Raw genomic sequence first — 15215 nt, 5'->3', positions numbered from 1 at the left:
CCATAACATAGAAGTCACATGGGAATGCAAGTTTCCCCACCTTGAGTGGGACATCCTCCACGAGACCAATTGGGTATCTTACCGACCTATCCGCAAGTTGGAGAGAAACCCTTGTCGTTGAAAGCTCATAACCTTTCAACTTCTTGAAAAATTTTAGGGGCATAAGACTAATGCTTGCCCCCAAATCACACAAAGCCCTCTCAATGTGCACGGTCCCAATCTTACAAGGTATGGAAAAGCTCCCCGGGTCTTCAAGCTTTTGAGGAGCCTCATTCATGAGAATTGCACTACACTCCTTGTATAAGTTCACCGTAGTTGTCGGGCTCAAGGAGTTTTTGTTTGAGATGAGCTCCTTCAAGAACTTTCCATAGCTTGGAATCTCCTTTACGGCATCAATGAAAGGCATGGTAATGTTGATACCCTTCATCATGTCCATGAACTTCCCATACTTTTGTTCAAGTTTGGCTCTTGCCAACCTTTGTGGAAAAGGGATTGGTGGCACATAAGTTCTTACAACTTGTTGTTGAGGCTCTTCAACCACCTTTGTTGGTTCATCAATCACTCTTGGAGTTTCCACAACAACTTCCACGAGTTCCTCTTCTCCCTCCTTTTCTTCAATTACCTTAGGAGGTTCAACCACAACTTGAGGTTCAATGACATTACCCGGTCTACTACTCTTCCTTTTCTTGACAAATTCCCGGTCTTCCAAATCTCTACCACTCCTCAAGTGGATAGCATTCATGGTTTTCGGATTTTCCTCGGTTTTACCCGGGAATTTCCCTTGGGAGGCTTGTAGTTGGCTCATTTGGGTAGCCAATTGGGAGATTTGGTTGTCCGTCATCCGTTGAGAAGCTTGCATTTGGGTCCTAAGTTGGTTGATGGATGAGGTTGTCTCGTCATGTTTTTGAGTGGAATGGTTGATGAATTGTGTTTGAGTATTGACAAGTTGGTTTTGTGAAGTCATCAATTGTTCCATCATGAGTTCCAAGCTTGACTTTGGTTGGGTGGTTTGTTGGAAAGGTTGGGTGGTTTGTTGGAAAGGTTGGGTGGTTTGTTGGAAAGGCGGGTTGGTTGGTGGGTTGAGTGGTTGAAATTGTTGTTGCCTTGGTTGGAAGGTTCTCCCTTGGAAACCCGGTGGACCTTGGTTGAATGTAGTGTTTTGTTTTTGAGTTTGGAAGTTTGGTTGTTGTGACTTTTGTTGGAAGGTTGGGTTTTGGACATTTTGAGAGCCATAGGAGAAGTTTGGGTGGGCTCTCAATCCGGGATGATATTGGTTGTTGTTAAATGCTTGCTTGGCCGGACTAGACTCCCATATCCCGTTCACTTGCTCCATACAACTTCCATATCCAACCACTAAAGGACACTCATTGGGTGGGTGTCCTTGGTCTCCACAAAGCTCACAACTATAGACTTGGTTCCTCATAGAAGAATTGCTAGATGTTTTGCTTGAGCTCATCAAGGCAACTTGTTGCTTAAGCTCTTCTATCATCTCTTTCACTTCCACATTGTTGGCCGATTCGACCGTTCACTTCCCTTTCCTCTTGTGCCTATCAGTGTTCCAATGAAAGGTACGAGAAGCCATTTCTTCAATAAGCTCTTTCGCCGTCTTGTGATCTATCTTATCCAATGCTCCCTTCCCCGAGCCGGAATCAAGGTTCATCTTCATCTCATTGTTTAACCCTTCATAGAAATTGTTGATGAGCTCATCATCCCCAATACCGTGGTGAGGACATAGCCTTTGGAGGCCCTTGTACCTCTCACATGCTTCATAAAGGGTCTCATCTTCTTGTTGGGTGAAGCCTTGGAGCTCACTCTTGATTCTTGCGGTTCGTTGGGGTTGGAAATACTTGTTGAGAAAAGCCTTAGAGACATCGTCCCAAGTCCGAAGAGAGTCGGGTTCACAACTTTTAAGCCACTCCTTGGCACTTCCCCTCAAGGAGTAAGGGAAAAGCCTAAGGCGTACGGCATCCTCCGTCACTCCATTGGCCTTGAACATGTCACAACTATCCAAGAACTCGTTGAGATGCTCGTTGGGGTTTTCGGTGGCTCCCCCTCCGAATTGGTTCCCTTGGACAAGTTGAAGCAAGGTGGCTTTCACATCAAAATTGTTGGCTTGAATGGGTGGCTTGACGATACTCGGATTCACCACCTTTTTAGGAGCCAAGTTGTCTCTCATAGGAACCGCGGCCATTGTTACTTCCGTTTCCGGTGTTGCAAAAGGATTTTCGAAAGCTTCAAAGACCCGTGGTTCTTCTTGAAGGTCCTCAATCACTAAATTTTCTTGAGGAATTGGTGTTTCTATAAGCCCTCTTCTACGGAGTGAATTTAGTCTTCTCGCGGTTGCTTCGATCTCGTGGTCAATCGGACGAATTGGTTGACCTCTTCGAGCTCTCCTAACCATGCAAAAAGTCCTACACACTTAAGAGAGGGATTAGTAACAAAAGACTTAGTCTAAACAAGAACGAAAACAATTAATATCTAGCCGAACTCCCCGGCAACGGCGCCAAAAACTTCATGGTATCAAGCTATACCTCGCAAGTGCACGATTTTATCGTTGTACACTATTAAGGGTCGATCCCACAAGGAGCTAGGAAGACTACTAATCGTTTTAACTCTATGGTTTAGCTAAGTCGACAATAAAGGGAGAAGGTTATGCTAGAACTACTAACAACAAGGTTAAACAAACTAAGTAAGAAATAGGAGAAGAAGGCAAGATAGAATAGATGGTTGTAAATCAAATATATTAAAAACCTAAGACTCGGTTCTTCCCAAACAATTCGTAATTCCACACAATCAAATCTCTAGGCTAATCACAAGGGTAGTAAGGTGAGGAGGTGACGACTCTAATTCGCCTAAGACCCCTCCCCCCCCCCCCCTCGGGTTCGAAATAGGACACTAGTACTACCCACCAACCCCCCTCTCGGGTTCGAAGGTCGGAATCCCTAACTCAATACCCGACTACCCCAAAAACATGCATTTTCCCAAGGTAGTCCAATATTTGCTAAGGTCATTAAGCCCCATCAATTCCCGGGTCATCCCACTCCCTCTCTCGAGGGTCGATTTCAAACGCTAGACTAGAGGTGTCCTACCCCGGTTCTCCCTTTCGGTCTCAACCAAGGTCAACAATAGGGTCAAATCTCGGGTATCCAAATCACAACCTAACCAACTCTCGTTGGTGGTCAAGGGTCGTAAGTCGACACTACCCAAAAGTCAACCCATAAACCATGTCATTCCTCTAAACTACTCTCACCAAATTCCCCAAATAATTAGCCTTTATGAAATCCAATTAGTGAAATTACTCATGTTGGGTCAAACCGAGCCCTAGTGGAAGACTACTCACTAATCATGGTTCTAATTGCAAAATAAACAATGAAGATGGAAACTTTGGTCACAAACATGGTGAGGAGATGAATCTTAGTACTAAACATGCAACAATCCAACAATAGTTGTAAAGAAAGATGATTTAATCTAATAACAAGGTTGATTAAACTAAAAGATACAATCTTTAACCAAATCAACTCAAAGATTAAGTCTTTGAGGACAACTATCCAAGTATGAACAAATGAAAGAGAAACAAAGGAAAGAGAAACAAGGAAGAGATGAACAATGATGAAATCAACAACAACAAACAAACAACAACAACAATTTTAACATAAACAATCAAACAAACTTGAAGGAAGAACAAAATGTAAACAAATGAAAATAAGGGGAGAATTAATACCAACTCAATAGCAAAAGAGCAATTTGGATAGAAATAATAAAGAAGGAAATCCTTCAATCTTCTTACAAACCCAAACTCAAACACTATTTAATTGAAAAACTTCTCTTAATTAAGGAAAGATTAACAAAGAGATTAACAAAGTTTTAAACTTGAAAGGGGAAATATTCTGGATCTAGGGTTGTGTGTACAAAAGGGTTTAAGAGGGGGTATTTATAGGCTTGTACAAGATTAGGAAGAAAAGAGGAAGAAAAGAAAGAAAAGCCCAAATTCTCGTCTTTCTTTGTGTTTTGCTTAGGTGCACCGGCACGCCGTGTGCTCCTACCGGCAAAACCGCACAAGGAATTAAAATATCTGGCATTCGTGTTTTGCTTGTGGGCAAGGCTGCCGGCTGCCGCAGCACCTTCTTCAGGACTTCTTCTTCTTCTTAAGGGTGTGTAATACCGGTTGACCGGCTGCCGGTGCTCCTACCGGCAGCGAGGTCAAGCTTGTTTTTCCTCAAATTCTTCATTTAATTCCTTTAGCTGTGTTCTACCGGTGGGCCGGCTGCCGGCCTGCCGGCAAAACACAGCACTCAGCCTTTTTTCAACTTCTTTGGTATGTCTGGGGTGTGTTCTGCCGGTGGGCCGGCTGCCGGCTTGCCGGCAAAACACACTGTTTACCATTTCTTCACCTCTTCTTCATGTAAAGGCAATGGGGTGCCTTTCTTGCCCCAATTTCTCTATACTTGGATTGTTTCCTACAAAAGGATACACAAGGTAACAAGTACGGGCATTGGGCACAAAATGCAAGGAAAAACACCCGAAACCGACTCGATACGAGTCGGTATGCATCAAAGAAAGAGGGGAATTAGAAGTAAATTAATCGTATATCAATTTCATTTGATACTTTCAATTGTTATTGAAAGTACTAATCTTCAAACACAATCATTTGCAAGAGGCAAGATATGTATTTAATTAGTTAAACATATGTATTATGATTATCTATAAAACTTTATTAAAAGGCTAGTCTCAAAATGTCACGCAGACAATGTCACGTATGATAAGAAAAAGCCACGTAGGCATTTGCAATGGTACATCTATACAATCTTATTAAAAGGTTACCTAGAATAATGTGACATTGCGGATTTTAATGTGACATGGCGAATTAATGTGACATGGATTATCAATTTTTTAATTTAAAAAGAAAAAAAATTGAAAACATGAAATGTAAATAGCATAACAAATACGGAGTATTAAATTTTGACCTCTTTAATTTCTAGATAAATTAAACACCACTTAAAAATCAAAATTCATACTAAATTTTAAATTTCGACGTTTATTGTTAGAATATTATAAGCAACAAATAAATATCACATAACTCTAATTTTAAACAATTTATAAAAAAAAAAAGAATTTGTAAATATTTGTAAATACTACGGAGTAGACCTGACAATATTATTTCACAAATAAAAATTTACATCACTCTAATTTAAGTTTAAACTATTCATATGTGAAACTCTCTCTTATTGTTATCTACTAATTAAAGAAAACCTTTTACATTTCATTTATCTTTACTCTATATTTATGTCTATATTAAAGTTCCTATGAGCATCTCCAATGGTTCTCTACAAGGACCTGTTTGCAATTTTTGCAAAATAATAAGCATGTAGCTTACCATTGGAGATGAAAAAGTGAGATGTAGCTTGCAAGCATGATAGCTCTACCAAGTTACATGCTTGCTTTAGAAAAAAAAAATTCTCATTGGATGACAACAAGTACGTGGGACTCGTACAAGCTACATATATTGTAGTTTGCCATTAAAGCGGTACGTTGTCGGAAAGTCGAGTAGCTTTAAAAATCGATATGACAAACCAAGCTACAATGCATTGTAGCTGACCGTTGGAGATGCTCTAATAATGAAAAAGAATGCTCAAAATTCACAAAACCTTGCTACAATTTATGTATATATTCACTTTTTCTCCTGATTTTTTTACCATGTATCCAGGGTTGTTTTAGGAGTTACCCTATTCGATCTCAGCTCCAAATAACGAGTATTGAACCATTTTTAACGAGTATTCGAGTTACGCCCGAGATCGGTTTATCACGCACCGACAGCCTCAAATTTCCTCTTTTGCTCCTCATACTTTATGAAGTCGCTCTGTCTGACCCAAGAAACCCCCCGTGTGATTTACGGACATTTTTGTTCTGAAACCTTCAATCTCGAAAACCGTGTATTTTACACCTCAATTTGACCCGTTTGGGAGGCAGTACCAAGTCGTGCTTCTTTTTATCCTGATTTTCCTACCATGTATCAAAGGGTTGTTTCAGGAGTTACCCTATTCGATCTCAACGCCAAATAACGAGTATTGAACCATTTTTAACGAGTATCCAGACTTACGCCTGAGATTGGTTTATTGCAACTTAAATAGTATTTTATCGTCATATTATCTGTGTATAAACATATTTGTCATTATTAATGATCTTGTTACCAACAATTTTCCAATTACAAGCAACAATGGGTTAAAATGGGGATAAAACACTATTTAAGTTACACTCATGTACGAACCCGACACAACCTACGCTGTTTGTCGGGTATATGTGCAACAGCAGCACTATTATAGGTGTAAAGCCCATAGGCCGGGCTATAATTCTCATATGGGGCGCGTCTAAGCATCTGTTCAAACAAAGCCGGGGTACTGACTGACGCTACATCACCTCCACCACTAGGTGTCGGAATTGAAGGAGTCGGCATGGACCCACTACCGGAAGCGCACTAGCTTTGGCACCCGATCACACAATACGCGCTTGTAGTCCCACAAAACCCGAGTTGGCTACAGCATAAACCATTTGGGCATAGAGCATTATTAGCTTGCCTTCCACATCGCTCAGCTAATGTGTTTCCTAGAATACAAGAAAATAATAAGAGAACACAAGAAATATTATAGTGTTTCATCTTACTATATAAATTCTGAAGTGTTGTAATGTTGTTATGTGAACGTCATTGGTAGGTATGTTGAGATTGTATAAGCTACATGTTATTACAATAGTGGCTCGATTTTGACCGAGTTAAAGGCGTCAAGCTTGACCTGTGTGAACCAGTGACTAACTTCTAGAAAGATGTATTTATAATCACAAATTCTTGTTTAAGACAAACGTATATGTCTTCAACAAGAAGTTGCCTTGTATGGAAAAGAAAAGTGGATTTTGTTAGGAAACATGAAAACGCCGAGTTGCCATCGAATTGGAAAAATGGTTGCATCATTTCGGAAGTGAGAGCATAGTTGAATCGCATGGTGCAACACGAACAATGATCCGACTTACAATGCACTACAATTAGACGCAAATGCCGGGGGCTCATTGCAGATAACATTATTTATTTACTCGATCAATGGACTACAATTAGACCGCAAATATAAAGATAGAGAGAATCGACTATCTAAAAATCTACCAATCAACGAAGCACAACCCGAGCAATGATACGACTTACATATTCTCACACAATAATTAACGAACAAGAGCCAAAGCAAGGGAGGTAACAAATGCCTCAACCGTTGTAGGGCCTTCATAGTCCGTCAATACCTAGGTAATCGGTTAGAATCAATTATGACACTCTGTAATGAACTGTACCCACATTCCGATGAGCTGCCATTGCAACAGCTGAAGCTCCAAACTGAGACTGCGCTTGCATTAGCTTAGCATCGAGGGCGATTCTACTGCTACGGTGTTCTGGTTTAGGGTTAGTCGAGTACGGGTTAGTATTCATGTCGATTGCTACCTCGTGAGTTGACTGTACATGTTGTCGTTGCTGTTTTGCTTGAGCCATGGGCTTGGCTTGAGATGGTGTCACGTTTTGCCGGTAATAATATTGTGGTGACGTGGTATGAGGCGGCGTAAGAACGGGATTTCTCATCGTGATCCTAGGATCGTAACCGTCCTTTGTGCTCTTGCCTGTCTCGAATGGAACCACGGGTCCCATGACTCTTCCTGGTCTAGCGGCTGAAAACCAAAATGCACGGAATGGAAATGTTACACAAACAAATTCCCGCTGTGACAATCTCAAGCTAAGACAATCAAGAGATTACATTGCTTAGTTCAGTTAGACAGGTTATTTGGTTAACGGGTTTGGTCTCACGTAACATTAACACGAGACCACTTAGGAGCCACTTAGGAGACTTACTGGTAACCTGAAGCAATAATCTACGTTTTTTATTTGTAGCATTGGTTAATCAATCAAGAGATGAAACCGTTGAAGAACATTTTCAATCCAAACAATAAAACATGGGACATCATGTTTAAAATGCCGTCTTATAAAGCTATCTGACTTGACAAACAAACAAACAAACAAACAAACGGAAAGATACCTGCAGGGGCTCGTGGCGGCTGTCTAACAGAAGTAGATACAATTCCATAGCTTTCAGCAGCTCTCATCTCCTCTTTTACGTGAGGATCCCTGAATAAAGATCCTGTAGGCTGTGGCTTAGGAGGTATGGTGCTAGAGTGTACTGTCGACCTGAAACGATGAAAAGGAGACGCAAGTTAACTGGCTTGTACAATTTGTAAAGTACGTCTCAATTAATTTCCTTGTTGACTTGATGGTACATTGACCTTTAATCTCAGTAGTTATATGTCGAGGGATAATGTCAAATTTGTGAAGTCAATGGAGGATAGCAAAAATGTGCTGAAACTTTTTAAACTGAGTAAGCATAGAATATAAACCTCGGTAGAGAAACATGCTTTCTCTCTAATGGAATGACAGGACCACTTCGACCAGAATTTTCTTCGAGATGTGCAAACTGCTGCTTAAACTGACCAATTGCACTGCACAAGGAAAACAAGTGTATTAGTAATTGTAAAAAAAATGAGTCATTTACTTTATCACATGGGAACCAACAAGGATTTGAAAGAAGTCAACAAATTATTCGGGCCCATCCTACCTCGGATAAATGAAATTCATCCCTTCATTCCCGTTCATGTAATCTTTGAGTAACTGAGGATGGTATTCAAGTATTTCACGGTATATGAGTTCCTTGACATCATCTTTAGTCACCTTTCGCCTCTCAAACTCGAACTCCAATTTTGAAATAGGCTGGCAGGCAGGTTCTCTCTCCACTTTAGACAGGCCCTTAAAGTAGGGATCAGTGAGTGCCTGGAGACGTAGTTTACTACACTAGTTAGCTAGTGTCGCCTTGAAGCACTTAACAGAATAACCACTGGACCGCATTATACAATAAGCTATGATTCAATTAACTATCACACACAGGCTTGGCAAATGGGTCATACAGATTGAATCGTCGCATTTACAAGTTCAGGACAATTCAAGTGCGTTGTTGTCGGCTCATTTCCGGGTAGGATCGCTTTAAAGCAAGTGATTAGTTGGCTTATCGAGTCATTTTTAAGGTTATTTCAGATACTAGCTTTTTATCGATATTGTTTTTAACTTTACATTTTTGGGTAAATATGAGTTTCCGACCAATTCAGGTTAAGATCTCTTGCACGTACTTTTCGGGTTTGGATCCAGTCAACAAGGGTCGGGACATGAAAAGCTCAACAGGACATAAAAATAAGCACCAACCTCTTCGGCAGTCGGTCTATCCTTTGGATCAAAAGCTAACAATCTCTTTAATAAACGTAGCGCCAGGGGATCTGCATTTGGAAACTTCTGAGAAAATGAAACAGGTTGCTTCTTCCGCATATCTGTTAGGTATTTGCGTGCTTTGTCATTACGCACCTGGTTTCCACATAAGAGATGTTCAATACCATAATCCATAAAGGTTCGCATAATCGCATGCAAATTGATCAAAATGGAAAATTGAAGTCATACCCCAGCTACGACATCAACTGGAGGTGTACCAAGAAGGTCTGTAATCAAGTCTAACTGATGAACCACGCTTTTTCCCGGAAATAATGGTTTACCAGTTAGCACCTCAGCGAAGATGCAGCCAATACCCCAAATATCTATGGCAGGAGTATACTGCAGATGACAAAAGGCACACAATCAGATTAACTGACAGAAGTGAAGAACTCTTTTCAATCGAACCGTCTCCAACGGTCATAATACCAGACACTATTACCTGAAGGACAAGAAACATCAACTTCCAGGAGAGTTCAATCCTCCTGAACAAGAATTGTTTTCATCTATGCATTACTATTACTTTCAAGCACTAAAAACATAATACTACTAAGATGCATCACATGAAAACACATTGATAGTTTGATACTCATATACTGTAGTTTAATAAATACTCCCTCCTAGTCGCTCATTTCTTCCCCTTCCATTTTGCACAAGACACTCTACTCCACATGCAAATGAATTTGGACCACACAAACCTTTCCAAAAAAGGAAAGAGGGAAGAAAATCCGACTACAATGAAAAAGGAAAGAGGGAAGAAATGAGCAACTAGGAGAGAGTAATGTGGTGTTATAGCCTACTAAATTGAGGTATCTGATAATCACACAGGCAAAAATTCCTAACTAAAGAGAAAGCTGAACTCTTGAACAGAAACAGATAGCTGACGAACAAATCAAAGTTAAGCTCTAGTGATGATGGTACATAGAATTTATGTGGAATATAAAAGGCCTTCAAAGACCATCCGTAATTTCATGTACAACATCCAAAAGCATATATCACGGAACTCAAACACAGGAATGTCAACCAACAGTACAATTGAGTCCCCGGATAATGACTAGAAAATAAATGAATGCACAACCCAAATACTCCATCCGTAGAGCGTTATAGACTTATAGCCGCTGTGACTATTTATTTGGTCCCTATAATGAGTCCCAATGCTCCATTTCTCAATTGACCAGATGCTCTGTTCTATGTTACTCCGACTCTTCTAATTTCCCCGCATACCCGTGTCCGACACTCGAGGCTCGACACTCGGACAAGGGTATGACACTTGAACGCCTCATTTTATACCAAAATATGCAAATTTTTCAAATAAAAAAAAATAGCCAAGTCAGACACTTGGACACGCACTCGTCTCGGATATTTCTAAATGAGTCTGAGTAACATAGGTTCTGTTTATTGTTTTACTATAGATAGCATTTTTTCCCCTTGATTTTGTCATAAAGTCAACACAAGCCTTGGAAGACTAACAACTTTCACAAAGACAACGGCGTACATATCAAGAATCTAGAGCACTATTAACAAAATAAAACTCATGACAGAAAAAAGAGGTACTCACATAAGTACTTTAAATATGGAGAATTCATATGCAGATGCCTACCTTGGAGAAAAAAGAACCACAAAGTTCGGGAGCTCTATACCATCTTGTAGCGACATAATCCTGCAAGTTGTACAGTTTAACAAACAGGTCATTACCAAATGATGCTCTGGTCAAAAAGAGAATAAACAATGGTAATTAACTAAGGTAGACTAAGAAAACATAGAGACAAAGCATTTTGAATCTATATCACTGAAAGTATACCGTCCAAAATATGGTTGTAGGAGCATCATTAAACGCTACTCTAGCCAGCCCAAAGTCACAAATTTTAAGCTTGCAGTTGGCATTAGCAAGGATATTCTTTGGCTTGAGATCTCGATGGTAAACATTTGCTGCAGCAACCATTCATTTGTTAGAACTAACCAAAGAGATAAACAAAATGTAAGCCTAACTTAAGAAATAGGGAATATACAAGGTGGAGATGTACGTACTACGAACAAAGTAGAAAAAGTTTTAAAACAATGAATCTTACAAAAAAAAAAAGGGGCGAAAAGCTTAGAAGCAAATTGAATGATCTATTTATACCACTAGGTTGAATATTCACCAATCAACCATTAGCCCAGGGGTTCAAAGCCTATATGAACCTAAAGAGCCAGCATCCCCTCCGAAACTGATTACCCTATAGTCCGCAAATGCATGCGGCAATAAATAGAGATTTAAGCGACTATGAAAAAAAAAAAAAAAAAAAAAAAAAAAACTACTTTCACGTGTCAATCCGAAAAGAAAGGGAAGCTGACAAACCTGTATGCATATATTTTAAAGCACGCAACATTTGATAAAGAAAAAACTGATGATGTTCACGAGTCAAGTCATCATTAGCTTTGATGACTTGGTGAAGATCAGACTCCATTAGCTCAAAGACCACATAAATGTCTCTGAAGTCTCTTTTAGATGGTGGCAACATAATGCGTTTGATCTCGACAATATCGGGATGTCGCAAAAGCCTCAGCAACTTAACTTCTCGCAGAATGCGGATTGCATCAGATATATGATCAAATATATTAGTTATCTTCTTTATGGCAACTTTTTCTCCTGTGTGAGTATCAATGGCTGCGCAAACAACTCCATAGCTACCTTTCCCAATGACTTCAATAATCTTGTAACGGTTTGCATCACCATAATCTGTGAAGAATTCGGTGTCTTTCTGACCCTACAGGAATGAAAAAATAAGGTCAGGCAAACAATGCCAGTTCTCTAAGAAAGGGAGCCTATTATTCCATACACCAACAAGAACATTACTCTAAATCTCTAATGCCTTAACAAGGCGCCCTCCCATAGCAATTTAAGGAAGGATCGTATGTACACAACCTCACCCTTGTCAAACACAGAGACAGTTTCCGAACAACAAATAATGAAAATTGTGTTGCACATTGCAACAGCTTACCACTACTTTACAAACCAAGAAGCGCAAGCAGCTTAACACTCCCGATACTATTATTTCATCATATTCTAAAGCCAAAGAATAACAAATCTTTAAAGTCCACAGGTAAGTGGAAATCATCATATTCCATACATTGTATGCTAAAACAAGAAAGCCCTAAAATGAACTACTGTGAGAAATCGTCATTTAATCCCAAACATGAATCCACATTGGCTCTAGAATCAATACAACAGCTAAAAATTCCAAAAAATTATGAAAGGTGGTGTCTAGAATCAATTATGTAACATCTCCCATTTTCATTAGAAGAGTACTACAACCCAACACCGAATCCTCAAGTGTCTGTCAAAACGTACATGTAACATCTCCTATTTTCTTTATGCAGCTCAAGTACCAAAAGAGAGTTTTATAAAGATCAACTTATATTTCAATTTCTAGCTAATAAAAGCTTTCGAAAGCAGATATCAAACTACTAACACTTTCTTCCTTCAAACATATTTGTTCTTGCTTTAGCGATGACACCTATATAAAATCAAAAGACAAGTGGCATATGAATAAAACATGCAAGACCTCAGGGGGAATAACTATGTTGAATGAACCGAAAAACGAGAAAAACGGAACAGAAAATTAGAAAGGGAAAGCAACTAATAATGCTGCAGATAATTAAATGAGTTATTTTCCCATGTGCAAGGAAGCAAATACACCACAAACTAAAGACAAATCATATGCCAAATGGCATTGTCACTCTAAAGCCACCAAAAAACATGATCACACTACAATGCAATCACCAAACACAAAAGAAAAAAGGCCTTAGAATATATTCTCATACAATGATATATTCTCATACAATGTAACAGTCAATGAAGAATCCACCAAGAGAGAAAGAAGGTTAAAGTTAGATCAGTACAAACTGAATAACAATCCTAAAACAATGATCATATTTCTAAAATTGGAAAATGCTAATTTTGCTACAAAAGTAAAAGAGGACCAAAAGAGGTGAAACAAAGATATCATACTCATACTAACAGACAGCAAGGGCCTTATTTACCCTGATATGCATGAACTCTCTCTACCAACCAAGCTTGTTAGTAAAGTCAGCATTCTGCCGACAGTACATACGGGTATGTGTCACCGTACACCTTAACCAATAAGAATCCGTCTTTTTCATTCTATTTAGACCATACTTAGTTATTTATGATCAATATTGTAGATTCCAATATTTTTATTAGCTGGAATGTACGGTGACGTGGTACACCCGGTCGCCATAAGATTTTCTCGAGTACATCACCAACCACCAACAAAGAGTACATCTCAGAAATATCATAGAATCAGAAGGCTATTAGAACAAAATTCTAATTTTTATATATAAAAACACTAATAAAGATCCAAAATTGAGTTCAATAATGTCTGTTTACATGAATTTACTAGGAAATTAACTCAACTTTGCACATAACATGTCGTCATGTCACAAAATTTACTTGAACTACAACAAATCCTCTTCTACATAACTAAACTAACTAAATCACAATTGTAATTGGTAGAAATCGCATAAAGGTTCTATCTTAACATGAAGAATTCACTTTAAATTGAACAAAGCAATGAAAAATTCAAAACTTTAGATCTAAACTTGCTTTAAACACACTTCAACTTGAGAAATAGAAATAACAAAAAAAAAAAAAAAAAAGATAAAAGATAAAAGCAAAAGAATATGAACCTTCTTCCGTTGATCTTGCTGCATCTTGATGTAAACACTAGTAATTCAAAAACCCAGAAAAACCCACAAATTATTATCCAAAATATGAAATGGGTATCTCTCAAAACTCGAAAAAAATCACAAATTTGAACTGAGAAATTTAATTCGTCTTTTGTTTAAAACGGATATACTCGTCTTAAACAATAATTAGTGTGTAACAAATTAGCCGCATTTACCCCAACGAGAACCTCTGCGAATAACAAGGGCAGAATAGTCCAAACACTTTAAATTTTTATCAAAGAAAACTAAGTTAGAGCTACTAAACCATCTTCCTTTCTCAATCTTTCTCATATAAATTCACACTCCCAGATCTTTTCTTCCTAATTTAAACCTTTTTAATTAATTAATTAATTACTAAACTCCCCCAATATTTATGGTTAACCTAATTAATATGTGACAAAAATGGAAGAAAAGTAGGGAGAAAATAATAAAAATATATGGGGTTTAATTGTTGAAGAGAGATTCTGGAAGGAAAAAAGATGAAGGAGAAGAAAAGAGAGAGAAATGAATGGTCTGAGATTTCAATTTAAAGAGAGAAGAGAGATGATAAGAAGAAGAGGGTAAGAACTTGGAAGCATCGTTTTATATCTTTTTTTCCATGTGGGTTGGTCTAATTGTAAAAAGTATTTTTTTATCGGATAAATTCTTTTGTAAGACGGTAATATCTGTCTTAAATTTAAGACGATTAAATATGGTAATGAAATAAAAGAAATTTAACTTGGAACAATTAGTAGATTATACAACTGGTTGTATGTAGTTTATGTACAACCTTTTCAATGTTGTTGAGTTTTGTTATAAAGTTGTCGAGCTTTAGAATAAAAAATTGTCAGTTAATCAAAAGTTATCGAGCTTAAGAGGAATAATTATTAAACTCAATAACTTTTTAAATTAGCTCAATAACTTATAAAATAGCTCGACAACTTTGTGTAAAGAACTCAACAACTTTGAGGCGGTTGTACAATGCTAATATACAACTGGTTGTAAGATAGTATTTGTGAACTTGGAACTGATACGAAAAATATTTATCGGATTGTAAGACGGAAAGATATTTAACATATTTTCATTTTAAGATGGATACTGCCTAATAAAGAAGACTTACTGCTATTTATCGGATTTCGTAAGAAAATCCATGAGTAAATATTTTTGTGATTTACTTGTT

The 15215-nt window shown here is 38.2% G+C and overlaps 1 protein-coding gene and 1 non-coding gene across 3 annotated transcripts; one reads left to right on the top strand and one right to left on the bottom strand.

The window, feature by feature from the left end:
• The first annotated feature begins 1715 nt into the window (after positions 1 to 1715).
• LOC141658104 (small nucleolar RNA R71) lies at positions 1716 to 1822 on the top strand. The gene has a single exon (XR_012549010.1). It is a non-coding gene; the product is annotated as a small nucleolar RNA R71 (small nucleolar RNA).
• Positions 1823 to 7007: 5185 nt separating this feature from the next.
• LOC141656306 (mitogen-activated protein kinase 18-like) lies at positions 7008 to 14640 on the bottom strand. Of its 2 annotated transcripts, none has more exons than XM_074463146.1 (10): positions 14018 to 14640; positions 11667 to 12075; positions 11130 to 11257; positions 10929 to 10988; positions 9521 to 9670; positions 9272 to 9427; positions 8634 to 8845; positions 8416 to 8517; positions 8061 to 8209; positions 7008 to 7695 (listed from the first exon to the last, which is right to left on the bottom strand). In XM_074463146.1, the coding sequence occupies exons 1-10, from the start codon at positions 14039 to 14041 to the stop codon at positions 7301 to 7303; spliced, it is 1785 nt and encodes a 594-aa protein (XP_074319247.1). In that variant the 5' UTR covers positions 14042 to 14640; the 3' UTR covers positions 7008 to 7300. The 2 variants fall into 2 exon arrangements, with proteins under 2 accessions (XP_074319247.1, XP_074319249.1); XM_074463148.1 differs by having other exon boundaries at positions 11667 to 12781; positions 12826 to 14610.
• Between the last annotated feature and the right edge of the window lie 575 nt (positions 14641 to 15215).

The sequence above is a fragment of the Silene latifolia genome, chromosome 5 (genome assembly GCF_048544455.1).
Source record: "Silene latifolia isolate original U9 population chromosome 5, ASM4854445v1, whole genome shotgun sequence".
Lineage (NCBI taxonomy): Eukaryota > Viridiplantae > Streptophyta > Magnoliopsida > Caryophyllales > Caryophyllaceae > Silene > Silene latifolia.
This window is presented reverse-complemented; position numbering and strand designations above follow the sequence as displayed.

Bases quoted from the DNA above. Each gene is read 5' to 3' on its own strand.
- LOC141656306 (XM_074463146.1), bottom strand. From the start codon at position 14,041: ATGCAGCAAGATCAACGGAAGAAG. The intron at 9,428-9,520 runs GTATGACTTCAA...TGTGGAAACCAG, and splicing joins CAGTTGATGTCGTAGCTGGG to GTGCGTAATGACAAAGCACG. The intron at 8,518-8,633 runs GTAGGATGGGCC...TTCCTTGTGCAG, and splicing joins ATGAATTTCATTTATCCGAG to TGCAATTGGTCAGTTTAAGC.